This window comes from Indicator indicator, chromosome 11 (genome assembly GCF_027791375.1).
Source record: "Indicator indicator isolate 239-I01 chromosome 11, UM_Iind_1.1, whole genome shotgun sequence".
In the NCBI taxonomy this organism is placed as follows: domain Eukaryota; kingdom Metazoa; phylum Chordata; class Aves; order Piciformes; family Indicatoridae; genus Indicator; species Indicator indicator.
The window spans coordinates 3,705,142-3,732,401 of NC_072020.1; the positions used below are offsets into that span (position 1 = coordinate 3,705,142).

The following is a 27,260-nucleotide window of genomic DNA, read 5'->3' on the forward strand; positions in this document are numbered from 1 at the left end:
TATAAAATTTAGCATAGTTCAGCACCACATAACTGAGATTAAAAAGGGGTGCTCACAATATTTATTACCCTCCAGTTGCACTACTTCTGTTCAGCCAGCCATTCCAACTGAGGCATCCTTCATCATCCATACACATCAGACCTTCTCTTTGATCTCTAATGGTAAATTTAAAGGCTGAGTAAATGTTCTTTGAAACACACAGTGTGGCACAGCTGCTTATTGTTACATAGAAGACAGTGGGTCATTAAAATTGAAACTCGATTAATACAGTGGAACATCCCCCTAATCATATCCCAACTTTGAAGTAATACTCCTTTTGGTGATCCCTAATTTACAGTTAACTAGTTTTATTTAAGTGGAATAACAGCCAAGCTTTGGTTAGGGTCAGAGTTAATAAAGTACATCTTTCATCAAAAGACAGAGAGCTACTGGCAGTGCACCCTGCTGTGGTATTTGCACTTCTAATACAGAGCAAACCCTCAGCAGACACGCAGCCTGCCACGTTAATCACATGAAAGGCAGCAAGCCTGGGGGCTTCAGCTTGCTGAAGGTTTGCCAATCCGACTAGAGAGCACTTCAGCATCATTTAGTCAGTCAACTACACATTATTTTCTAGTGCTTTACCAACATTCTAATTAGCAGAAGGCCAGCTAAACCTTTGCCACAGTGTAACTGAATCAAAACAAAACTTTAAAGAACGGAGTTTCTGTAGCTTTTCACTGCTGCTTGCCCCTTTTATCACCACTGATGGTGGTTCAGCCAGTGACACAATTGAAAAAATCAAAACTATTTTAAAGCATTTCCAAATCTGTCAGTGTCATAAAGGCTGCCCAGGAGGGTTGTGGAGTTTCCTTCTCTGGAGACTTTCAAAACCCACCTGGATGCATTCCTGTGCAGACTACCCTAAGTGATCCTGCTCTGGCAGGGGGGGTTGGACCTGATGATCTCTTGAGGTCCCTTCCAACCTCTGATATACTGTGAGACTGTGATACAGCACTTCACGTTTGATTTCACTACATTTTCCAGCTCAGATATTCCAGGTACTTTCAGATCGAAGTATTAGAGATGAGTGAATCAGAACAAAACCAGGGGCAAGGGGAACATTAATTTATAGACCTTCATTTACCATACGAAAATCAGCTGAAACCTTGACAGCAGCTTCATGAGTAGACTAACAGCACAAAAAGTGGAACAGCCACACATACCACTGTTCTTCCAAAATGATCTCACTCTTTAAGAATTAAGAAAACACCCTAAAAGTTCAATACTGATGCTGTACAACTTTGTACCCAAGTCAGGCATTCTGATTCAGGAAGGCATCACCCTTTGCCTCCAAAGGAAAAAGCCATAGAGGTCATGGTAGGGTGCTACAAAGATGATGAGGGGACAGGAACATCTCTCATGTGAGGAAAGGCTAGGAGACCTGGGACTGGTTAGCCTGCAGAAGAGCAGACTGAGAAGGGATCTTCTCAGTGCTTACTCATATCTTAAGAGTGGGATTGAGATAATAGGGACAGACTCTTTTCAGTGGTGCCCAACAACAGGACAAGGAGAACGAGGCACAAACTGGAACACAGAAATTACCACCTAAACATAAGGAGAAACTTCTGTAGTGTGAGGGTGACAGAGCACCAGATTAGGCTGCCCAGAGAGGTTGTGGAGTCTCCTCCTCTGGAGACTTTCACAACCTGCCTGGAAGCAATCCTGTGCAATCCTGATATAGGCAAACCTGCTTTAGCAGGGGGGTTGGTCTAGACGATCTCCAGAGGTCCCTTCCAACCCCTACCATCCTGTGAATTCACAACAGAGCTACTGAGGAGCTTCACTGCAGCTAGATCTGCATCTTATCCATGCTGGAGGTGATCACTCAAAACCCAAAAAAAAAATGTAAAAAGGGAAAATGAAGAGAGATTCTGCACCTCATTGATTGCCATCTATAAGCCAAGACACTCTCCTAAAATGCCACTCTTTTAATCTTAGGCTGGTAGGCAAGGGTAGGAGCTCTGCTTGCTGAGGCACAGGCTGTGCCCCATGCTCTCTAAAACTCAGCCTGCCCAACCACATCTACCTCCATATCCAGTCATCCAGCCACCCAGTGGCAGTGAAAACCACTCTGTGTCACCAGATGGATCTGAGTGCAGAGGGACATCTCATTTAAGCTATATTCTTACCCTGGAAGGTTGGACTAGATGATCTTTGAGGTCACTTCCAACCTGGTATTCCATGAATCTATGAGTATGTCCCCTGAAGTTCAAGATCTCTCTCTTAAATTAGTGTAATTAACCAGAGGGAATTACTCTTTAACTGCAACACAATTTTCCCTTGCAGCACAAAACAAAACAAAAAAATCAATCATTTATTAGGACAGACATCCCTGGTGCTCTGAAAGTCATAACCCAGGAAAATTTTAGCAAAGTTATAATGAGATTGTAATTCTAAGCTTTGTTATCCTATAGTTAGACTTTTTAAAAAGAATTTGTCGTGCTTAGACATAGACCCCAAGCAATTTCTGCTTCCAGTGCTGAAGCACTCTTTTACCTACTAAACTTCTAACATCTTTAAAACTGTTTTTTATTTGTTTGTTTCAAAAAAGCATTGGGAACTTTTCTGCATGCAATTCAAAACCAGCTGCACTCTGCAAGTAAAAAACTTTCCAAGGGCCTGGCTCTCTGCAGATTTTTTGGCAAATCTATTTGAAAAATTGTAAAGCAAAGCCCTGAGCCAAAGCTTACTGAAATCTATGGAAAAACTCCCATACATTTCATCAGGATTTGGATTAGGCTCTAAAAAAAAAAACTGAAGAAATTGAAAAATCAGTTTTGCATGTACAAAATATGAAATTTTCACTAGGTTTAGATTTATTTGACTCCTTTATGGTAATGTGGAAGAGCAAATGCATTACAAGCAGTGTTAGTGGTGGGCATAGAGTTTTGCATTGATAGTTCATCATAGAATGGCACAGGCTCATACATGTTGCACTGCCCACATAGTAAAAGTGATGAAATCTGTCCCACATACCTAAACACCTTTACTTCATTAAAAAAAAAAAAAGTCTTAAATATCAAGAAAAAAAAATAAATGTGATACTGCCAAAGCTCAAGGGGGGGTTTCTTATTATTTTTTAAATTGAGGACCAAACGAAAGAAATTAAGTAGGAGTTTCCCCTCAAAATCTGTATGCCAAATTCAGCAATAACAGAAAAAAACATCCAAAGAATTATCTCAGTTGCTCAGAACAGTTTAGAATCATAGAACTGTTAGGGTTGGAAGGAACCTCAAGGATCAGCCAGTTCCAACCTCCCTGCCATGGGCAGGGACACCTCACACTAGGTCAGGTTGCTCAGAGCCTCATCCAGCCTGGCCCTGAAAACCTCCAGGGATGAGGCTTCCACCACCTCCCTGGGCAACCTGTGCCAGTGTCTCACCACCCTCCTGGGGAAGAATTTCTTCCTAACATCCAATCTGAATCTACCCATTTCTAGTTTTGCTCCATTCCTCCTAGTCCTATCACTACCAAGACACCCTAAAAAGTCCCTCCCCAGCTTTTCTGTAGCTCCCTTCAGATACTGGAAGGCCACAATAAGGTCTCCTCAGAGCCTTCCCTCCTCCAGACTAAATAGCCCTAACTCTCTCAATCTGTCTTCATAGGAAAGGTGCTCCAGCCTTCTGATCAGTTTCATCTAAATTACATCTGATTTATGGCAGTGGATGAGAAGAGTCATATCCACTCAAGTGAAATGTGCCAGAAAAAGAAAAAAGTAACAAATGAAGAGCAAATGGGTTGTGGTACCTGGTAAAATGGCCTGACATCTCCTCCTGTGTAAACAGTTGCATCTCTGTTGGCTGAAGTATGCTACTTCTATTCAGAAGAAACTGAATAAGCCATTAACCTTGACACATTCTGGCTTGAGTAAAGAAATAATCAAGAGAAATGTTGCATATACATATAAAAAAGAAAGGCTCCCAAAGAGCCTGATTTCATCATTTTAAAAGAGGAGGAGTGACCTCAGAATTATTTTTCATATGCAGTCCTCCCCTTCATCCCTCTGTAATGTCTCTCCTTTAATACCTTTTTGTGAATGAATGTTCCTTGCCACAGCAACTCTTCCCTTTTACTCTGCTCTGGTGAGAACCCACCTCAAGTACCGTGTTCAGTTTTGGTGTTCCCAGCATAAGAAGGACACAGAGCTGTTGGAGAGAGTCCAGAGGAAGGCCATGAAAAAGGGCTGGAGCACCTCTGCTGTGAGGATAGGCTGAGGGAGCTGGGGGTGTTCAACCTGGAGAAAAGAGGACTCCAGGGGGACCTTAGAGCTGCCTTCCAGTACCTGAAGGGAGCCTACAGGAAGGCTGCAGGAAGGACTTTTCATGATGGTGTCTAGGGATAGGGCATGGGGGAATGGTTTGAAGTGGAGGGAGAGTAGATTTAGACTGGATCTGAGGAAGAAGTTCTTTGGTAGGAGGGTGGTGAGACTCTGGAATAGGCTGCCTAGGGAGGCTGTGGCTGCCTCCTCCCTGGGGGTGTTGAAGGCCAGGTTGGATGAGGCATTGATCAGACAAGTCTGGTTGAGAGGTGTCCCTGCCCATGGTGGGGAGGTTGGAGGAGGTGATCTCTGAGGTGCCTTCCAACCTGAGCCATTCTAAGATTCTGTGGTAGTACTGAGGAAAAGTAGACAATCACTGTAATTTTGTGGTGGTTGTGTCTGGGTATGGACTGGAAAGGCAAAGTAACATCTAAACTGCAGAGCTAATCATGGGTAAAGCTCATGTATGAATACAATGCACTCCAAAATTCAGACTGTTCAGGAAATGAGAACTTAAAATAGAACAGAAGCAAACCCATTGTGTGGAAACCCAAAGTATGAATGGCCATACAAGACTGACTCCCCATTAACAGCATACCTTTAATAAAAGGATTATGCTAAATTCCTGGCATTTGGCTTTATTTAAAAACAGATTACATCATTCGTTACAGCCTCTTAAAATAACTGTCTGGGTTTAACTTGAACTTTTTTTTATTTGCTATTATTGAGTCTTCTGAAACAAAAGGTCACAAGCTGTACACTTTTCCCTTTAGTAATATTTTTTTCATAGTTCTGGACAATTAGCTTATCAGACCAAACTTTAGAGGCTTGTTTCTGCTTGGGGTCTCTCAAGGACTCAAAGCAATATAAAAAATAAAGCCCAGTGACAAGCATGATCATTAAGGGAACCTCTTTCCCCAGTCTTACTTCAACATTACGAATCATTTGTGGCCACTTAAGCAGGACATATTAAAATTTAATGGATTTCAGTGCAAAGAGCCAGCAGCAGGATTGTGCACACCAAGCACTAATGTGTTGATCCTAACCACACTTAGACAAAGCAAGTTGGAACTGCAGCGCTGCCAACTGAACCTCAGAGTACAACAAATGAATGAATCCCACATCTCAAGTGAGGTTTCTTTCTGATTCATTACTGATGACATTTGCCTTGTCAAGTTATTCCATTTTTTTCTTTTAAATGTTATTGCTTTAGCCTTCTTAACCTTTGTACCCCTTCCCTCTGTGGTTTCTGCCAGCTGTGGATATCAACTGAGGAAGGGAGACTTTCTAAAAAACATTGTAAAAACCTTTTCACAACCTTGCACACGAATGTGTCTTCCCATGATTTCATCTTATTTTGCCCCTTTTCACAATACTGAAATCTCAAAATGTCAAAGAAAACCAAGTTATTGTTTTTATCACTGGTGGATGAGAAGCTCAACAAGAGATGTCAGTGTGCACTTGCAGCCCAGAAAGCCAACCAGAGCCTGGGCTGCATCAGGAGAAGTGTGGCCAGCAGGGCAAGGGAGGTGATTCTCCCCCTCTGCTCAGCTCTGGTGAGACCCCACCTGGAGTACTGCATCCAGGTCTGGAGCCTCTATTACAAGAGGGATCTGGACATGCTGGAAGGTGTCCAGAGAAGGGCCACCAGGATGAGCAGAGGGCTGGAACACCTCTTCTATAAGGACAGCCTGAAAGAGTTGGGGCTGTTCAGTCTGGAGAAGAGAAGGCTCTGAAGTGACCTTCTTGTGGCCTTCCAGGATCTGAAGGGGGCTCCAAGAAAGCTGGGGAGGGACTTTTTAGGATATCAGGGAGTGACAGGACTAGGGGGAATGGAACAAAGCTGGAAGTGGGGAGATTCAGACTGGACATGAGGAAGAAATTCTTCACCATGAGAGTGGTGAGAGCCTGGAATGGGTTGTCCAGGGAGGTGGTTGAGGTCCCATCCCTGGAGGTGTTTGCAGCCAGGCTGGATGAGGCTCTGGCCAGGCTGATCTAGTGTGAGGTGTCCCTGCCCATGGCAAGGGGGTTGGAACTGGCTGATCCTTGTGGTCCCTTCCAACCCTGACTGATTCTATAATTCTATGACTGCCTTCTTACCAATTAAAAAAAGCAATGCCAATACTTTACCATTTTCTATGTAATCCCTGAGAATTAACCACTTGGAGAACTACCATTTGAGTCTAGGTGAGATCACATCTGGAATACTGTGTCCAGTTTTGGGCTCCCCAATTCAGCTCTGGACAGAGTCACAGAGAGCTACAAGGATGATGAAGGGATTGGAATATCTCTGCTATGAAGAAAGACTGAGAGCCCTGGGGCTGTTCAGTCTGGAGAAGAGAAGGCTGAGAGGGGATCTGATCAATGTCTATCAATAGCTGAGGGGTTGGTGACAGGATGAAGATGCCAGGCTCTTTTCAGTGGTGCCCAGTGACAGGACAAGGAATAACAGGTACAAGCTGGAACACAGGAGGTTCCACCTCAACATGAGGAGATACTTCTGTATGGTGAGGGTGATGGAGCCCTGGACCAGGCTGCCCAGAGAGGTTGTGGAGTCTCCTTCTCTGTAGATTTAATTTCAAAACCTATTTGGATGTGTTCCTGTGTGACCTGCCCTAGGTGATCCTGCTCAGGCAGGGGGGGTTGGACTGATGGATCTCTGGAGGTCCCTTCCAACCCCTAATATTCTGTGATTCTGGGATAAAGATATCTGCTGGAGTTCATTAGAACTAAAGACCACCTCAGACATTATCCCTCACTCCCTTCACATGTCTGATATTCAGATTTCCTTTTTTTAAATGTGCTCACCTGAACCACGCAGAATGATGTAATAAGAGGCCACAAGGCAAGCTGGCTCACCACAATCTGTTCATCTGTAACCTGCATTTAAGAGTAAAACATCTAAAACCAAGGAGCTATGACACAAGACTGCAAGGCAGATATGAATTCTATTTATACACAGGTGTGATTGGCTCATGGTGTGAGCCTTCATTTCTGTATAGCTCCATTTCCTTTCCTTTCCAGAGAAATAAATTCCCAGAATTCTTAAAACAATAGAAAAAAAAAAAAAAACAAACCTTTAAAGAGTAAAGAAAGTCACAATGGAAATAAGTTGTAAAGATATTCACATCAGAGAGCCAACTAATCAATGTTTCTGGCTGCATCAAGCTGCTATTAGACTTTTCTTAAGCAACCAGAAAATCTTGCTGCTATAAAGCACTCAAAATTCTCCCTAATGATTTGCCACTCCCCTTCCACCAAATCAGCTTTATGGGGCAAGGGACATACTTTAATCTTAAAAAAACAAACAAACAAACAAAAAAACCAGAACCCAAATCATGAAGTTTAAACTGTTTGATTATATTACTACATCCTTATTTCTAGGCTTTTCTATTAAGCCAGAACTGTTCACCATGCAAGAACATCTTACATGTGGAGAACTAGAAGTCAGATTAAAGATGCAGCATGCTATCATGGGCCCTTAGATAGAATCATAGAATCAATTTGGGTGGAAAAGACTTTTAAGAGCAAGTCCCAACACTGCCAGGTCACCACTAAACCACATCCTTCAGTGCTACATCTACACATTTTTGAATGCTGGGGGCACCAGCACCAGATGCAGTGCTCCAGATGGGGTCTCACCAGAGCAGAGTCCTGCTGGTCATACTTCTTCAGATGCAGCCCAGCACAATGCTGCCTTCTGGCCAGCTAGTGTTGAGTTTTCATCAGCTGACACCCCCAAGCCCTTCTCCTAGAGCCAGATCTTGAGCCACTCCTCACCCAGCCTATATTTGTGCTTGGGATTGCCCCCATCCAGGTGTAGGACCTTGCACTTGGCCTTGTTGAACTTCATGAGGTTGGCTTGGGTCCACATCTCAAGCATGTCCAAGCCACTCTGGACAGATCACTTCCCTCCAGTGTGTCAACCACACCACACAGCTTGGTGTTACACAGAATCACAGAATCAACCAGGTTGGAAAAGACCTCAGAGATCATCAAGTCCAACCTGTACCTAATACCCAACACCTCCTGACAACTAAGCCATGGCTCCAAGTGCCACATCCAAGCTTTTTTTGAACACCTCCAGGGATGGTGACTCCACCACCTCCCTGGGCAGCACATTCCAATGGCAAATTACTCTTTCTATAAAGAACTTTCTCCTCACCTCCAGCCTAAACTTCCCCCTGGCGCAGCTTGAGACTGTGTCCTCTTGTTCTGGTGCTGGTTGCCTGGGAGAAGAGACCAACCCCCTCCTGGCTACAACCTCCCTTCAGGTAGTTGTAGACAGCAATGAGGTCTGCCCTGAGCCTCCTCTTCTCCAGGCTAAACATCCCCAGCTCCCTCAGCCTCTCCTCACAGGGCTGTGCCCCAGACCCCTCCCCAGCCTCGTTGCCCTTCTCTGGACATGTTCAAGTCTCTCAACGTCCTTCTTAAATTGAGGAGCCCAGAACTGGACACAGCACTCAAGGTGTGGCCTAACCAGTGCTGAGCACAGGGCAGAATGACTTCCCTGCTCCTGCTGGCCACGCTATTCCTGATGCAGGCCAGGATGCCATTGGCTCTCTTGGCCACCTGGGCACACTGCTGGCTGCTGTTCAGCTGCTGTCAACCAGTGGCCTCAGGTCCCTCTTAGTCTGGCTGCACTCCAGCCACTCCAACCCCAGGTGTCACCCACAGACTTGCTGAGAGTGCCTCAATCACACTGCCCATGTCACTGACAAAGATGTTAAACGGGTCTGAGTACCAGCCCCTGAGGGACAACACTCATCTCTGGTCTCCATTTGGACACTGAGCTGTTGATCACAACTCTCCACGTGTGACCATGGAGCCAGTTCCTTCTCCAGGCAGTGGTCCACCTTTCAAGTCCATACTTTTCCAATTTGGTGACCAGGATGTCATGTGGGACAATATCAAACACTTTACCCAAGTCCAGGTGGATGACATCAGACCCTTACCCACTGATACCACCAAGTTCATCAGGCAGGAATTGCCCTTGGTGAAGCCATGCTGGTTAATTCAGCAACCATAAGAAAAACCTTAACTCTGCATTTAAACAGAAAGAGAAGACAGATTTTCAAATCATCTCATACATTAAATAATACTTTTCCACTCCAAGCTTCCTAAGCTTCCTGGCACTTCCTGGGGGAATCAGTCTTTCAAGGTACTTTATTGATCAACCTGTAGGACTTTAAGGAAGCTAGAAAAGACTATTTAGTTTTCATTACAACAGTTAAAATGAGTTAACATCAACTTCACATTTAAGGGCCTGAGCCAATAAATCCATAGGAAGGAATTGGCATGCAGGGGTTTCTAAATGTGCTTTAAAAGCCTCTGGGTACAATTTAAGGGAAAAAAAAAAGTCTCAGCAAACTGACTTTCAATGAGCAAAAGGCACTTTCATTAAGGTCTAAATCCCTGAGATGACAGACACTTACCAACAGCCTCTAGACACTGCTGTAAAGGACAGTGTCTCGTGAAATACTGGAGACAGGTGAGGAGCACTATGATAAGATAGGTAAAATGTTGAATCTCATTTGGTCAAGGCCTTTTCCACTGACCTCAGAGGACTACCAGCTCCACCAGTCTGTACTGACCAGTCTTCAGGTGCACAAAATCCTCCTGAGTACTTGCAGCAAGCTTTGTGAATAAAACTTAACTTTCACTTTTCCTCACAGAGATTTAACAAGCATTGTCAAGAAGTTTTAGGAATATCCAATATAAGTAAAGTAAAATACGAAAAACATATCTGGAAGCATTATTTTAAGAGTTACTTAGAGGGAAAATTACTTTAGCATTCTATTGCTACAGAAAACATATAGAAAATATCTTAAGTGAGACTGACACCTCCAAATGGACCAGAGTCTTGTGGTAATAAACACTAAACTTCTATCTATGAGAAGGGAAAAAAAAGAAATCAGCAGTTTTCATAGCTCTGAATGAGCATGGAGGAACTATACAAAGCTGACAGTGATCTCAGGCTCACAGTACTTATGCTACAGGAAAAGATTTCAAACCCAGATCCATCAGCCTCCTGGGATTTTGAGAATATCTCTGGTAGTTTAAAAGCATTCTCTGGGCCTTGGTGCTGAGCCTTGGTGCTGAATCTGTGCCCTCTTCAGGTCCCTAAATTGCTTTTAAATAAATTTAAACTACATGATTCTAACTCCAAGCGAAAAAATCACTGTAGTTGCTACTGAGATAACATTCCCATGACAGACAGGAATCACAGAATCAGAATCACAGAATCATTTTGGTTGGAGGAGACCTTTGAGATCATCAAGTCCAACCATGAACTCAGCACTGCCAGGTCACTCCTAAGCCATGCCCCTCAGTACCACATCTACAACTCTTTAAAATACTTCCAGGGACAGCAGATCTCTCATCTGTGAAGTATGGAGGATCTGTGTGAGTGCAAATGGCAGGCACTGCATTTTGCAAGGCATTGTGTGCTAGAAGTCCAGGCTGTGAAGTTTGACACCACCAGAGTTACACAGCTTCTTCCTTTCCCCTAACGACCAGTGAGGATCTGCTAATGAACAATGGAAGAGAGGAATTTGCTACAACAAAAATTCTCCTCTTTCAGGGGGAACAAACTACTGCCAATTTTTCTTACAGCACACTTTGCAGCAATGTTTGGGCCATATCTATATATAAATAAGTAAATAAAAACATTGCTCTTCCAGGAACTCTGATCTCCATGTTTTTCCAATTAGTCCTGACATCCCTTCAAGCTTAGTAGCATGGAAACAGGGAGTTCCTTAAGGAATATGACACATTCTGTTGCATCCCAGCTTTCCACTTAAGAACACAGCTTGGAACTGGGCAATATTCACTCAAAGATATCACCACAGGATTTTGAAAAGAGGTCTCACTAAAGAACGAAAAAAGGCAGGAAGAAAATGTCTTTCAACAGTACAAAGCTAGCAGACTTCAGAGACAGAGAAAAGGTGTGGCCTTGCTCCCCATCTTCCTACTACACACAGTAGGAAGACAGAAAAGGACAAAACCCTCAAATTTCTTTACAAAGCAGTAATTCATTTAAAACACTGCATGATGCTCTGAAATCTCCTCTACATTCCTGATCCAGACCAGAAGTATTCTTCAACACCTCCTTAAATGAGTTTTACCTTCAGTTGCCTATTTTCTGTGAGGTTTCACCCAGTCAGTACTTTCTACAGCTGCAGATTGTTGTGGTGGTTGTTGTTCAGTGTTATCACCACTTCAGAACTGCTCAGATGCATATACCATAAAGCCAGGGACGCAGCCACAGTCATCTCCCTATCAAGAAAGCAGGACTTCTGACTCCTCACTTCTCCATCCCACGTTACAAATGCACACAAGTATACACTGAAAGTGCAAAGTAGTAAGTGCTAAGGCTTTTAGAGCACAAAGAGCACAGAACCACAGAATGTTAGGGGTTGAAAGGGACCTCTCCTCATAAGGAAGATGTTCCACTCCCTCCAGCACCTTTGTGGCTCTGTGCTAGATTCTTTCATGCAGTTCTCTGAGATCCTTCTTGAACTGAGGGGCCCAGAACTGGACACAATATTCCAGATGTGGCCTCAGCAGGACAGAGTAGAGGGGGAGGAGAACCTCTCTCAACCTACTCACCACAGCCCTTCAAATACACTCCAGGATGCCCTTGGCCTTCGTGGCCAGCACATTGCTGGCTCATGGTCAACCTTTCCCCTTGAGTGCTCTCCAACAGGTCAGTTCCCAACCCATACTGATAAGGTAACCCTCTGGGCTGCATTTGCTGCATTACTGTGCATATGCTTCAAGAGCTGCTTTAAGTGATCAAACTGAGATAAAACTTAGAATCATAGAATCAGTCAGGGTTGGAAGGGACCACAAGGATCAGCCAGTTCCAACCCCCCTGCCATGGCCAGGGACACCTCACACTAGATCAGCCTGGCCAGAGCCTCTTCCAGCCTGGCTGCAAACACCTCCAGGGATGGGACCTCAACCACCTCCCTGGACAACCCATTCCAGGCTCTCACCACTCTCATGGGGAAGAACTTCTTCCTCATGTCCAGTCTGAATCTCCCCACTTCCAGCTTTGTTCCATTCCCCCCCAGTCCTGTCACTCCCTGATATCCTAAAAAGTCCCTCCCCAGCTTTCTTGGAGCCCCCTTCAGATCCTGGAAGGCCACAAGAAGGTCACCTCAGAGCCTTCTCTTCTCCAGACTGAACAGCCCCAACTCTTTCAGTCTCTCCTCATAGGAGAGGTGCTCCAGCCCTCTGATCATCCTGGTGGCCCTTCTCTGGACACCTTCCAGCACCTCCAGATCCCTCTTGTAATAGAGGCTCCAGACCTGGATGCAGTACTTCAGGTGGGGTCTCACCAGAGCAGAGCAGAGGGGGAGAATCACCTCCCTTGCCCTGCTGGCCACACTTCTCCTGATGCAGCCCAGGCTCTGGTTGGCTTTCTGGGCTGCAAGTGCACACTGACAGCTCCTGGTGAGCTTCTCATCCCCCAGCACCTCCAAGTCCTTCTCTTCAGGGCTGCTCTCCAGCTGGTCCCTGCCCAGCCTGGATTTGTGCTTGGGATTGCCTCGACCCAGCTGCAGGTTGATAAATGATGTCAGACCTAACTCAGCAACACAACCAGGGTTTCATTTCCACAGCCACAGAAAAAATAAGCTTGTAACACGATCAAATGCGCATCACTTTGAATTCTAATATACAAATATTTTTTTAATATACAAATAGTTACTATGAATTATGAACAAATGCTTCATGTCTTACCTGGCAAGACAGCAGCTTGCTGAGTGGCTGAGTCTGTATTCAAGGAGAGGCGACCACCTTTGGCCAATCTGTCACAAAAGAGGGTGATGTTTTTCTTCAGTCTGCTTGTATCTTTGGGCATGCACAACTGGCTGCTGACAGTCAGAGCCTGTTCCTTAGAGCTCTTAGACAAACAAGTTCTTAACAGGTAAGAAATGGCAGCATCCACAGTCTCTTCCCAACCCTGAATTAATGAAAAGGAAATGAAATAAAATTAGGTGAGCTGTAATGTGATATAGTATATAAAAAAAATCAAGTGAAAAAAATCAAGGACTAAGAATTTTCAAAATAAACCAGTGGATAAAACATAGCTGGGCCATGAGGATGAGCAGAGGGCTGGAGCACCTCTCCTATGAGGACAGACTGAAAGAGTTGGGGCTGTTCAGTCTGGAGAAGAGAAGGCTCCAATGTGACCTTCTTGTGGCCTTCCAGGATCTGAAGGGGGCTACAAGAAAGCTGGGGAAGGACTTTTTAGGATCTCAGGTAGTGATGGGACTGGGGGGAATGGAATAAAGCTGGAAGTGGGGAGATTCAGACTGGATGTGAGGAAGAAGTTCTTCCCCATGAGAGTGGTGAGAGCCTGGAATGGGTTGTCCAGGGAGGTGGTTGAGGCTCCATCCCTGGAGGTGTTTGCAGCCAGGCTGGATGAGGCTCTGGCCAGCCTGATCTGGTGTGAGGTGTCCCTGCCCATGGCAGGGGGGTTGGAACTGGCTGATCCTTGTGGTCCCTTCCAACCCTGACTGATTCTGTGATTCTGTGATAGTTTGGCTATTAATGAGTGTCAGGAACACTGAGTTCTTTACCTTGTACAAGCAAAAATTTCCCAAGACAGCCTAAAAAAACCCAAACTTGCCCCAATATTAACAGAGAGATATAATTTCAACAATATACAGACAGTGTGTGACTTAACAGATACATTCTGTAGTTGTATTAAAAACTGAAAACTAGAAGTTCCTGGATATGACATAAAATTAAGAAGAGAACTGGGTTGTAAATACAAATATGGCTTCTGTGAAGGCTAGGTCCTACATGGAGAAGCAAAGCCACCCTTCCTGACCTTTTTACTTTCTAAGAACATGATCAGGACAGATGTTTACTAGTGATCAAGTAGGTCAGCAAGAACACAGTTAGAGGCACTTCATACACTGTTCTTAATAGAGCCCTGGAAACATGCTATAGGTGTATAAAACATTTCCATTTGGCAGAGGAAAAACATCAGCTACAGGAGTTTCCTTAGTCAAGGTTTGCCTTTCCTGACCTCAGAACAATGACAACATTAACCTACTGTCATATCTAAATGTAAATTGGAAAAATCATGCCAGTCAATCAGTGCTGCGATAGCTTAGCGTTTTTCAAATATTCCAGAAAAATTTCATTGGAGTGTAATCCAGCCACTGACCTGTGGATGGTGACAGGAAATAATCCATTCCACAGTCAATTTGAAGAGGTTAATGAGCTGGTAAACGCTGCCTACATTCCCACACACCGGGCAGTGAAACTTAATATGTACCAAGCATCAAAAACAGTCAAGCCAGACACTCCTAATTACACTACAAATCATGAAAAATAAGGCGACAGAAGAAGCTGAGTTTCACTAAAAGATAAACAAACAGGTGATGAACTGGTGTCAGCACACAGTAGCTGAGAAGCTGGCCCTCCAAATAAGATGTAAAAATGCAGGCAAAAGAAGCTTGTACTTGTCACCTCATTTAAATGCTAACAGAAGTCAGGAAATTAAAAATGGCCAGCACCCTGTCCTTGGCTCACACAGGTACGTTTAACTTTGTTCCACAGACTTAACATTTGCCAACCCTTGTTCTTGTCTTTAATTTCCCTGTAAGACTGGTTTCTCAGTAGACCATGAAAGTCTCTTCTCCAACTCAAGGACTGTTTTCCCAGCACGTCCAGTTGAATTCAAAGTAGATTTTAGTGAAAGAGTACAGAAAAGCTACCTCTACATGAAAAGAAAGAAAAAAACAAACAAGCAAACAAAAAACCCTTGATGCAAATCTGTTGATGTGGTTTTTACAGCTAAGCCATCAATGGCCACAAAGAATACTCTGTTTATCAGCAATTTTCATTGGTGCAAGGAGAGAACTGAAGGAACAAGCAAATTCTTCAAGCCTTTGACATTGAAAATGTTCTGGTCTAGAGCCCACACTGACAAACGATTCTACAGTCACAGCTCTAATAGTCACTACGTAGTGTTCTGCAAGCTGGAGCATAGGAGGTTCCACATAAACATGGGGGAAAGACTTCACTGTGAGGGTGACAGAGCCCTGGAGCAGGCTGCCCAGAGAGGTTGTGGAGTCTCATTCTCTAGAGGCATCCAAAACCTGCCAGGATGTGTCCCTGTGTGACCTGCTCTGGGTGGTCCTGCTCTGGCAGAGGGGTTGGACTGGGTGATCTTTCTGGGTCCCTTCAAGTTCCTAACATCTGTGATTCTGTGATATTTGAGGTTCCTGTAAGGGCTTATTAAAATACTAAACATTCCAGGGAAAGGAGGGGCTGGACAGCATAGAGAGGGAGCAAAAAATGACTGTTGGGAGGTAAGTCTGAGAAAAACAACTGCTTATAGAATTTACTCTTAGGGATTGTGGAAACTTTAGTTTGAGAGGTACAAATGAATACTATTTGTCTTAAGTGTAAAGAAATCATCCAAATAGCACATCAGTCAAACTTGATTGTTCCTAAGCTGTGTTCATGAGCCAGACAGGTATTTGTATCTTCAGAAGTCTCTCTTAAAAAGCCTCAATCTGCTTTGAAAGCCTTTATCAATAAATGTTATTCCTAAGGCAACAGCCATTTCTCAAACTGCCTATGAAGTAATTCATGCTGGAGGCTTAGCCAAGACACTTCAGAAAGAATTCAAATGCAATGTGAAGCATTCTGCACAAACTATGCAAAAGTGGAGCGTGCCAAATTAAGGGGATTCTTCCAGCTGTTAACTCAGGAATTTGCCTGTCTATATCTTATTTCGTGATTTTAGTCACAATAATGATTTCATCAGCTCTCAAAAACACTGAAATATTTGGAAACTCACCTTATTGAATAACAATCTTGGCATTGATGCATTTCCAAACCACCAAAGAAGAGGTTTCCCTATCGGCAAGGGCTGTAATTTCACAAGAAACACCTGCCATGGGTCTCTCAACACTTTGCTTTTGCTTTGATTTTTTAATTAAAAAATTATTGTTCCATATACAAACTGGTAATCCACCAAGCCAGGCCTACCAAACTGGTAGCCACAAACCAACAGCACACTTTGTCAGGACGTCACTGTGCTATCACTCATCCTAACCCACATCCAAGTGCATTCTCTATTTCTAACTGACCTGAATTGTCTCAAAGAGGAGGCAATAGCCCCAGCAGCCACAAAGATGGCAAGCAAAATTCGCCTATTCTGCCAGAAGTGGAGCTGACAAACTTTCCTTGTGAGTGTTCCTGAAAAACTATTGCTAAAATATTACAACCATTCTTCTTACAACCATTTTAAGAATCATCCCAGGCTGGATGAGGCTTTGGCCAGGCTGATCTAGTGTGAGGTGTCCCTGCCCATGGCAGGGGGGTTGGAACTGGCTGATCCTTGTGGTCCCTTCCAACCCTGACTGATTCTATGATTCTATGATTGAACCTTTTCTGGGAACTGATGAGAGAAACTCCTGTATGCACTGCATGAATGGAACGATTTGCTGCCTTTGTTGCCAGCTTCAGAGATCTCTTGTTTTGCTTTTTAGCACTGAAATCATCTAACACTTCATCTTTCTTTGAGGGAAAGAACTTTTCACCAATTAGAGAGAAAAACTGAGGGGCTGTTTGGGTTTTGCAGATGCTGCCAAAGCTGTCTGCAAGCACACAAACACAGCAGGAGTCCTGATTCTGCTACTTTACTCTGCTCTGGTGAGACCTCACCTGGAGTACTGCAGCCAGCTCTGGATCTCTTAACACAGGAAGGACACGGACCTGATGGAGCAAGGTCCAGAAGAGGGCCACAAAAATGGTCAGGGGGCTGGAACACCTCTGCTATGAGCACAGGCTGAGGGAGCTGGGGGTGTTCAGTCTGGAGAAGAGAAGGCTCCAGGGAGACCTAAGAGCAGCCTTCCAGTAGCTGAAGGGAGTACAAGAAGGCTTCAGAGGGACTGTTTACAATGGCCTGCAGGGATAGGACAAGGGGCAATGGCTTCAAATTAGAGAAGAGCAGATTCAGATTGGATGTTAGGAACAAGTTCTTTACCTTGAGGGTAGTAGGAACACTGCAACAGGTTGCCCAGGGAGGTAGCTGAGGCCCCATTCTTGGACATATTCAAGGTGAGGCTTAACAGGGCTCTGGGCAACCTGATCTAGTGGAGGATGTCCCTGCTGACTGCAGAAGGGGTTGGCCTGGATGACCTTTGGAGGTCCCTTCCAACCCAAACCATTCTGTGGTTCTGTGATCTTGCTACCGAATGCTATACACTCAACAGTAGGTCTGCCATGCACGAGGTCCACAATGTCATGAAGTTCAGCAAGACAATGTTTAATACAAGGAAGAGGAATCAGACCTTGTCATTCCTGATCTGGAGAAAAAGGTAGAGATAGCATACACCACAACAAGCTGCTTCTTGAGATGTCTCTACTGCATCTCAGCCCATATTTTCTTTTGATATCAGCGATATGCCTGGGGAGGAACTTTCATTCTCTCACTACAGTAAGGTTACCAGTATCAGATACTATGAAAGCCTGACAAGTGTGTCAGTGTGTCCAAAAGCTGTGTAATATGGAACCAGCCCTGCTCAAATATTTCAGCCTTGCTAAAGAACACAATTTGACAAAAAGTTTGTTTCCTATTTAAATCCTCATAGTCCCTTAGGTCTTGGAGAGCACTAATTTGAAACTCAGATCTGTTGCTCCAAACTGTGGGATTTCTAGTCCCTCAAAGTACCCAGGTGAGGAAAATGAGCAGAGTGCTGAGCACGACAGTGTAGCTTCCACAACAAAAGATAAAAAGCAAAGGCTGGTACCTGAGGCATGCTCCTCTCTTATCCTCCAGTTGGGTCACATTTGGATGCCTGAGCAAAGGACACTGACAGGACCCAGGCATCTCTACTCCAGTTTTAACCTCTTTACCTCATACTGGAGTTCCCCTGCCCAGGAAGGAGTGGGAATCTCATTCCTTCACCTTCATTTTTTCCTCCTTTGACCATTTTATGTCACTCCAAACGAAAATTAAACTTCACACTGAGGCAGACCCTTTCTTACTGAAAGATGATGGGGTTTACCAGGAAAAGCTTGAAGTTCTTTACTTCTGATTCAGTGGTTAAAAGTTTAAAGCTTACTAGGTGGTTTTTTTTCAACCTCTACTGAACTTAGATGCTTGACTGTACCATAAAAGTCTTTGTGAATGGTTCTGTTGCATGGCATTGATTCAAATGGGAGAAGATCTCTTTAGTTGAAAAAGAAAGGGGAAAAGAGAAAACACAAAAAAACCAAAAGTGGAAGTACTTTTTTCCCAATAGGAAAAAAGGCAGCAAATTGCATATGTTTTTTCTCTCTAAAACTACTTGTTTTCAGTTGTCTCATCTATCTCATTTCTAGAAAGAAGAGGGAGAATAATGATAAGTCCAGATGTATTTTACTGTGATGAAGGCCTAAATTGCATTCTATTCTCAGTAACTCTAAGAATTCATGAAAAGTGAAAATTTCCAATAAATTCTAAGAACCAGAGCTCAAAAATTACTTTGACCAAAGATGTATTTATTAGCTCAAAGCTTCAAACTACTAAAAATTAATGGTAAATTTTAGAATTGCTTCCTGTTAGTCTTGACAGGATTCAGCCTCCTGGAATTACAGAAGCAACGGAGAACTTTTTCACTCACTACAGCATTCTTGTCACAAAAGGGTATTTTTTACTTCCCTGAAGAACTCTACAGCAAACCCCATCTGCTCTCATGCATAAAACCCAGCAGGCTCTCTAGACTTTCCCAAGTGATCTTTTTCCCCCCTGATCTTTTTTGGGTTTTTCTGCTGGTGATTTACACTCAGATGATCACTTACAGAAAGCAGAGACACTTCTGATAGCAGCCCCTATGCCTCTCACTAGGCACTTAATTATTCTCTTCTGACACCACCTCTTTTTCATCACTGCCTTAAAGTGTATTTTTCTACTTTATCTAATCGACACTGTGCAGTAGTGAATTTATAGTCAGTAACTTAAGTTAATTACACTAGATCATGGAGCCACTTAAAAATACACATTTCACTCCCCGCCATTTCTTTTTCTTTCTTCCCAATTACAACTTCAGTAAGAAATCAAAATCAAATGCAGACATTTATTTGGTTGGTACAATTCCAGACATAAAAGGAGATGAAAATATACTTCCTCAATGCCAGCTTAGAGCTCTTACTCTTAACTCTAGCATCCTAAACGTGACTACAACAACAAAGGGATGATTCTGAGCCATGAAGCACCTGCATGTCATTATTTGCTAACGTTATGAGAACTATGAAAATATTTATTCTTCAGTAAAGTTCCTCTTGATGGCTCTACTGCTGAGGACCCTCCATCAGTCTTGAAGTCAGAATGTTAGTATTGACAGACATTATTCCCCTTTGTAATACCCTAAACAAAGAAAGCATTAATAGCTTAATTATCAGACATATGAGCCAGCAGTCAATCCTGACGCCATGCAACCATTCTATCAAAACTCCCCTGTGTGGAACCAACCCTTTGAACCCTTCAAACCAGCCTGGACAAATTCCCTCCTTTTCCCAAAAGGATTTCCTGTTGTAAACATATGCCTTAGCACAAAGTCAGCATTTTTCAAACAGCTTTTTCCATCCAGATAACTCAGCTTGGTAAAGTTTAATCACTGCAAATCATCCCCTGGATTGGTTTGGGTTTGAATGTTTTGGGGTTTGGTTTGGTTTTGGTTTATTTTGGGGGGGGGGGGGTGTTTGGTTGGTTGGTTTTGTTTTTAGTTTAAGGTGGGTTTTTTGTTGTTTTTGTAGTTTTGGGGGTTGGTTTGGTTTGGTTTTTTGCACTTACATTGGTTTTGGTTTGGGGTTTGGTTTTGTTTGTTTGTTTCTTCCTTTTTTTGCATTTTTCAGACTTCACAGTACCTCAAAAGTACTTTAAGCAGCTGTCAGCCCCTGCTATAAGCTAATAACAAATATCCTAGTTTCACAGACAGCCACCAATTCTCATTGAAAAAGTGAATTGCATAATAAAATCTTTGATACACCTTTAATATTAATGCAATCACGGATTCCTTTTGATTCCAAAAGCACTCTGTCACAGTTTTATACCACGTATTTCAAGAGACAGCAAAGCACAGGCCTGAAAAGCAGTGTCCATTTCAAAATGTAGTGAGCCTGGAGGTGTAAGGCTGTGCTCTGAAGTACTCAACAACACATACTTCTGTATTTGGAATATGGGTTAAATTTTAGTGTCACAGAAACAAAATACATTGGACAAAACTGCACCTGACTTCTCTGTGAGTAAGATTACTTTTTATTCAGTTTTGGCATCACTTTCTTAATGATTTTATTAGCAGAAGGATGAGGACGTTTAGCCCCCTAGTCAAAAGCAGAGACTTGAGAGACCTCATTCAATTATTAGTGTTACACTTCTAAGACTGCCCAGAATTCTCGAAAGAATCACTGACACGGGGGAATGACCTCCTATTTCCAATATTCATCAAAAGCAACCTTTTAAAATGATGCAAAATATCTGCCATTCCTAGAAAATATGGAAGTTTGCAACATTACTTTGCAGAAAAGAAAAAAAAACAAGCTTCATGTGTTCTTAGGCAAAAGTTGGCAGCAACAGGAATCATTTGGCAGGCTGAGAAAAAAAATTGGTGACAATGGGAACACAAAACACTGCTTCTGTATTTGCTAAGTGAAATGAGTGCCAGGTCTAGAAAAGAAGATGCAATGTGTGTGAAATGGAATGGTATGGATGAAGGTGATGTTGATGTTATGGTCAGAGAAGCATTTCTTTCTATGGCAACAGGATATGCTAAACATTTCCCTTCTATTAAAAAAAATAACAAAAATAAAAATAAAAAGGCAGAAAGTGTTCTGGAGATGCAGACTGCACCCAAACTGTCTTCTAACACATTTCCTCCAAATGAAAATCCAAGCCATTGTGCAGAATTGATTGAAGAGTGGCAGAAAAATTCTTCAGGCCACTTTCTTTCACCAGTGTTCCACTCGACTGCTTGCAAGGAAACCTGAACGCTAGCTCGGAGCTTCTGGCTGTAAACATCCTTGGTATGTCAGAACATGCCCCACTTCCCTGCCTCAGCTCCTCCTCCAATTGGATTCAGATTTCACTGGTCCTATGACAATTTCACACCCATTACAGTATTTTGGGAAGATTTCCTTTCTGTTTCCACCTCTGGTTATTGTTGGTTTACACTTTCCACCCTGCTGCACCGCGGGATGTACATCCTTACAATGTTTGTGTGAGGTCTTGAACATGGAATGCCCTTAACTACTACATCAGAACCACAGGATCGTTTCAGCTGGAAAAGACCTCTAAGATCATGGAGTCCACCTGTCAACCCAACACTCCCATGGCCATCAAACCATGTCTCAAAGTGCCAGATCCTCACACTTCCTGAACACCTCCAGGGATGGTGACTCCACCACTTCCCCAGGCAGCCTGTTCCAACACCTGACCACTCCTGCAGCAAAGAAACCCGTCCCAATATTCAACCCAAACCATCCCCAGCACAACCTCAGGCCATTTCCTCTCCTTCCACCACCCAACACAAGGGAGAAGAGACCCCACCAGGCTTCAGCCTCCCCTCAGGAAGCCATAGAGAGCTCTCCCCTCAGCCTCCTCCCCCTCCAGAGCAAACAACCCCATTTCCCTCAGCTGCTCTTCACCAGACCTGTTCTCCAGACCCTTCACTGGCCCTGCAGCCCTTCTCTGGACCCAGCCCAGCACCTCAATGTCCCTCCTGCAGTGAGAGGCCCCGAACTGCACTCAAGGTGTGGCCTCACCAGCACTGAGTCCAGGAGGTTGAGCACTTCCCTGCTCCTGCTGGCCACACCGTTTCTAATCCAGGCCAGGATGCTGGTGACCTTTAGGCCACCTGGGCACACACTGGCTCACATTCAGACAGCTGCCAAACAGCACTCCCCAGTCCTTTTCTGCTGGGCAGTTTCCAGCAATTCTGCCCCGAGCCTGGAGCACTGCATGGAGTTGTGACCCAAGTGCAAGACCCAGCACTTGGCTTTGATATATCTCACACAATTGACCTTGGCCCAAGGATCCAGCCTGTCCAGATCCCTTTCAAGGGATATATCCAGATAGATACTGAGGTGTTATCCCCTGTAACATAGGCTATACAACAGATTTCACCATGTTTTCTCAAAACAGGCAAAAGCAGTGCAATTCCTGATGGCAAAAGAAAAGCCAGTGATGGAAAAATAAAGTGGTTGTTTAGGTTTTCCTAAGATCAGTATGAAATGCCTTTCAATTCCATTCAAAAGGAATGCACACTCCATTGTGCAGCCTGACTTTCCAAGTTTAAATGAGGACAAAATCCAAAATAAATCTCAACAAAACTCTTTTGCTTTGCTTGCTGCAGGTCAATACGATGCAAAATGCCAAAACACTTCCCCCCTCTCTGTGGGCAGAGATTGCAAATGATCCTAGGTTCACTTGCAACCCAACACAAGCTTTCTAAATGGCCACAAACTATTCTAAGTATTCTGGGTATGTACCAAAATCTGGCTTCGTTGTACATACTAAAGTCAGGTTATTTCTCTCCTAACTGTGGCATGCTAGCTTTCAGTACTTTATTCTGAATCAAGGAAAAAGGCTGAACTTGAAATTAACTCAAGATTGATCCTCATTGTAAAGTTGATTAGATTCTTTAACTCAACTCCTCTGTGTCCATGTCTCTATTTTATGGTGCTGTTGGGATGTGTGCCTGTGAGTACACATCTATGTAGATTATAGAGAAGTTACATGAGAGTCTCCAAAAAAAATTGGGCTATTCTGGTTGTGCTGAAAACTGGACAGAAGCTAAAACCAGCTAAACTCATGTGAAACTCTCCTGCTTGGCTTGATAAGGAAGGATTAAGTGGAAACTAACTGTTATGAGCTACATCCTTTAATGAAATAGTCTCTAATCTACTCCTTTCACTTTTCTGTGAAAACAATGTCACTTGCATCAAATACCTACTTAATAAAGCTACTAAATCACTTCAAACACAAAGTAGATGGAGAAACATGTAAATTTAAATGTCTGAAGGCCTGTTTCCAGCAGCTCTTCAAGATGCTTACCAGCTCCTGTGTATCTTCTGCTAATGGCAAAAATGTAGCTTCCAGAATAGCGACTTGGTCTGTGCTGAGCTTCTGCCACAGACTAAGCAGCATAATCACCAGATGGGTGGCACTTTTCAACTTTGTGAATGCCTGGAACATGTTGGCTTGGTTTGCTTCTGCTGCATCTGCTAGAGCTATTACCTGCAAAAATTACAAACATCTGTTAAGTATAATTTTACCCTCCGTGAACACTCAACGCTGAAATTACCTTTGGCATGCTCTTGTTTTCCTTCAGAAGAGCCTGATGGATTCTGTTTTCCATAAACACAAACCACAGAGTATTAAATGAGTAATCATTGATCTAGACTCTTCTTTTGCATACCCAGGAAGATTTCATGCCCAGATGGCAGCAGGATTAATCTAGTACCATCGGTGTAAAAAGGATCCTGTTTAGAGCATGTTCTTAAGGCACTGCTGAAATTGATCCCAATCACATCACTTCATACATAACAAACTCCCTTTCAGGTTCATACCACACAAGACATTAATCCCTGTATGCACAGCAAGCCTACTGTACTGATCAAAAATTCACTGATTTTATGCCATTAAAAATGCAGTACCTGATTATTTCCAGATGAACACAAGTGCCATCTGTTACGTTATTAACTCTCAGGTCTCTCCAGGTTTCACACCAGTTGCTTCAGCTTTTATGCCAAAATATGCATGGATCACACTAGGACTGTTTACTTTGAGGCTGAGGGGAGACCTTATCACCTCTACAACTACTTGAAAGGACAATATAGACAGGTAGGTGCTGGTCTCTTCTCACAGGTAATTAAGTGATGGAGCAAAAGGGAACAGCCTCAAGCTGCACCAGGGTAGGTTTAGGCTGGACTTCAGGAAACATTTTTTCACTGCAAGAGTGGTCAAGCATTCATAGAATCATAGAATCAGTCAGGGTTGGAAGGGACCACAAGGATCAGCCAGTTCCAACCCCCCTGCCATGGCCAGGGACACCTCACACTACATCAGGCTGGCCAGAGCCTCATCCAGCCTGGCTGCAAACACCTCCAGGGATGGAGCCTCAACCACCTCCCTGGACAACCCATTCCAGGCTCTCACCACTCTTATGGGGAAGAACTTCTTCCTTACATCCAGCCTGAATCTCCCCACTTCCAGCTTTGTTCCATTCCCCCCCAGTCCTGTCACTCCCTGATACCCTAAAAAGTCCCTCCCCAGCTTTCTTGTAGTCCCCTTCAGATCCTGGAAGGCCACAAGAAGGTCACCTCAGAGCCTTCTCTTCTCCAGACTGAACAGCCCCAACTCTCTCAGTCTCTCCTCATAGAAGAGGAGCTCCAGCCCTCTGCTCATCCTGGTGGCCCTTCTCTGGACACCTTCCAGCATGTCCAGAGCCCTCTTGTAATAGAGGCTCCAGAACTGGATGCAGTACTCCAGGTGGGGTCTCACCAGTGCTGAGCAGAGGGGGAGAATCACCTCCCTTGCCCTGCTGGCCACACTTCTCCTGATGCAGCCCAGGCTCTGCTTGGCTTTCTGGGCTGCAAGTGCACACTGACAGCTCCTGTTGAGCTTCTCATCCCCCAGCACCCCCAAGTCCCTCTCCTCAGGGCTGCTCTCCAGCCAGTCCCTGCACAGCCTGGATTTGTGCTTGGGATTGCCTCGACCCAGATGCAGGACCCTGCACTTGGTCTTGTTGAACCTCATGAGGTTGGCTTGTGCCCACCTCTCCAGCCTGTCCAGGTCCCTCTGGATGGATCCCTTCCCTCCAGCCTGTCTGCTGCACCACACAGCTTGGTGTCATCAGCAAACTTGCTGAGGGTGCACTCAATGCCTCTGTCCATGGCACCAACAAAGATGTTGAAAAAGTCTGGTCCCAGGACTGAGCCCTGAAGGATTCCACTTGTCCCTGGCCTCCACTGGGACATGGAGCCATTGACAGCCACTCTTTGGGTGCTGCCATCAAGCCAGTTCTTTATCCATCTTGTGGTCCACCCATCAAACCCCTGTGTCACCAGTTTGGAGACCAGGATGTGGTGTGGGACAGTGTGGAAGGCTTTGCTCAGCTCCAGGTCAATGCCATCAGTTGCTCTCCCCTCATCTATTAATGTTGTCAGCTGTTCATAGAAGGCCACCAGGTTTGTCAGGCAGGATTTGCCCTTGGTGAAGCCATGCTGACTGTACCCAATCACCTCTTCACTATTCTTCTGTCTCAGCAGTGCCTCCAGGAGGATCTGCTCCATGATCTTACCAGGCACAGAGGTGAGACTGCCTGGCCTGTAGTTCCCTGGTTCTTCCTTCTTACCCTTTTTGCAAATGGGAGTAATGTTTCCCCTCTTCCAGTCTGTGGGGACTTCCCCAGACTGCCAGGACTTTTGGAATATAAACATTGAAACAAGCTGCCTGGGGAGGTGGTGGAGTCACCATCCCTGGATGTGTTTAAAGGTCGTTTAGATGTGGCCCTCAGCCATATGATTTAGTGGGGAACTTGGTAAGCAGGGTTAATGGTTGGATCTGAACAATTCTATGATTCTATCTCTATGAAGGCAGGATCACTTTAACTGCCAAATATCAAAAGAAATAACAAAAGAGCAGGCTCACTTTTAAGAGGGGAAGACAGTTTTGCTGTGTCCTTCAAGACAGGGAAAACCAGAAGAGCTATGATACTGTTTTCTACCCAGTTCAGCAGTTAACTTGACACTGTATACGATATTGTCCACTCACAGCATTACAAACATTGATATTTTGAAAAATACTGTTTAAAAAATGCCACATTTCCTGAAATACAATATTTAGATATTTCCCACCACGGGTGAAAAGTGAAGATGACAGCAGTTTCAATATACAATTGCTATCATTTCACTAAGACCACAAAGAGATGTTCCCACTGATATACTTCAACCAAAAGATGGGAACAAAGGTTAGGGGTTTATCCTGGGGGAGCACAACTCGGTTCTCTCTACATCTTCACATTGCCCCAGTAATACCTGGCTTACTGCAGTGATGATTGTCTTGTCGTTTAAATCGACACAAAGCAGCTCCCTCAATGGCTTGGCTTTGTGAGTGGGTAATAGGTGCTTGAGGGGAGCAGGGGAAAGCCACACAGAAATGCAGTTCAAGTGTAATTAGCATTACAACAGAATTCACGAAGTAAAACTTGCAGAGCTGGAGCCATTAACATTTGGCAGCAGCAGGAAAATGAAAATACTGTACCATGCATCTTCAGCTGGGAAACAAAGCCAGCCAGCTGTTAGCATTTGCTGGAGAAAAACTATTTTTAATCTGCAACACTGGCATCAGTGATGTGTGTGTGTGTTCCCTCCGAGCTCCCATGTGACTGGGAAGATAAAGAAAACAGAGGTTTAGGGAACTATAAATATGAAACATTTCAAATGAAAAGCGTTGATAGCTTTTGTTTGAGATTTTAAAATGCTAACGTTCCCAAATCCAATGGAAAGCCCACAGGACGCTGAGGAGTCCAAAGGCTGCAGGAAGCAGGGCCAAGGAACAAAACAAAAAAGTTCTGCTAAATCATGGGAAGGAGAAGCCAGAAATGAATCCCGAAGAGTGAAAAACAACACAATACACTTTGGTTGGAGGAGAGTAACAGTACCAGACATGTCACTTGATGTAACTCTGCCCACTTTCAGTTTGCTCAGGCCAAAGCCCTGGTGTTCTTCGTGCCCTATGTTCTGCACCAGGTGGAATTCCATAGAGCAGTTCCTTTTCATCAGCAGAGTTATGGGTGATGAAGCTACATGACAAACAAAACACTACATAGCACCCAACAGCTGACCACTGCAACCAGTCATTGCATGCACTATAACAGCTCCATCTTTCTGACGAGACAAGCAACAACAGCAGACAAGTTCTTCTCAGTCTGACAGGGGCCTT

General features: G+C 44.0%; 1 protein-coding gene across 1 annotated transcript in view; it reads right to left on the reverse strand.

Annotated features, from left to right (window-relative positions):
* Window positions 1-27,260, reverse strand: part of BBS9 (Bardet-Biedl syndrome 9) — a 166,907-nt gene that overhangs the window by 32,602 nt on the left and 107,045 nt on the right. The window contains exons 19-20 of the mRNA XM_054385111.1: window positions 23,370-23,552; window positions 13,049-13,271 (exon numbers count right to left, since the gene is read on the reverse strand). Coding sequence (XP_054241086.1) covers window positions 13,049-13,271; window positions 23,370-23,552 — 406 coding nt within the window. The remainder of the gene's footprint in view (window positions 1-13,048; window positions 13,272-23,369; window positions 23,553-27,260) is intronic.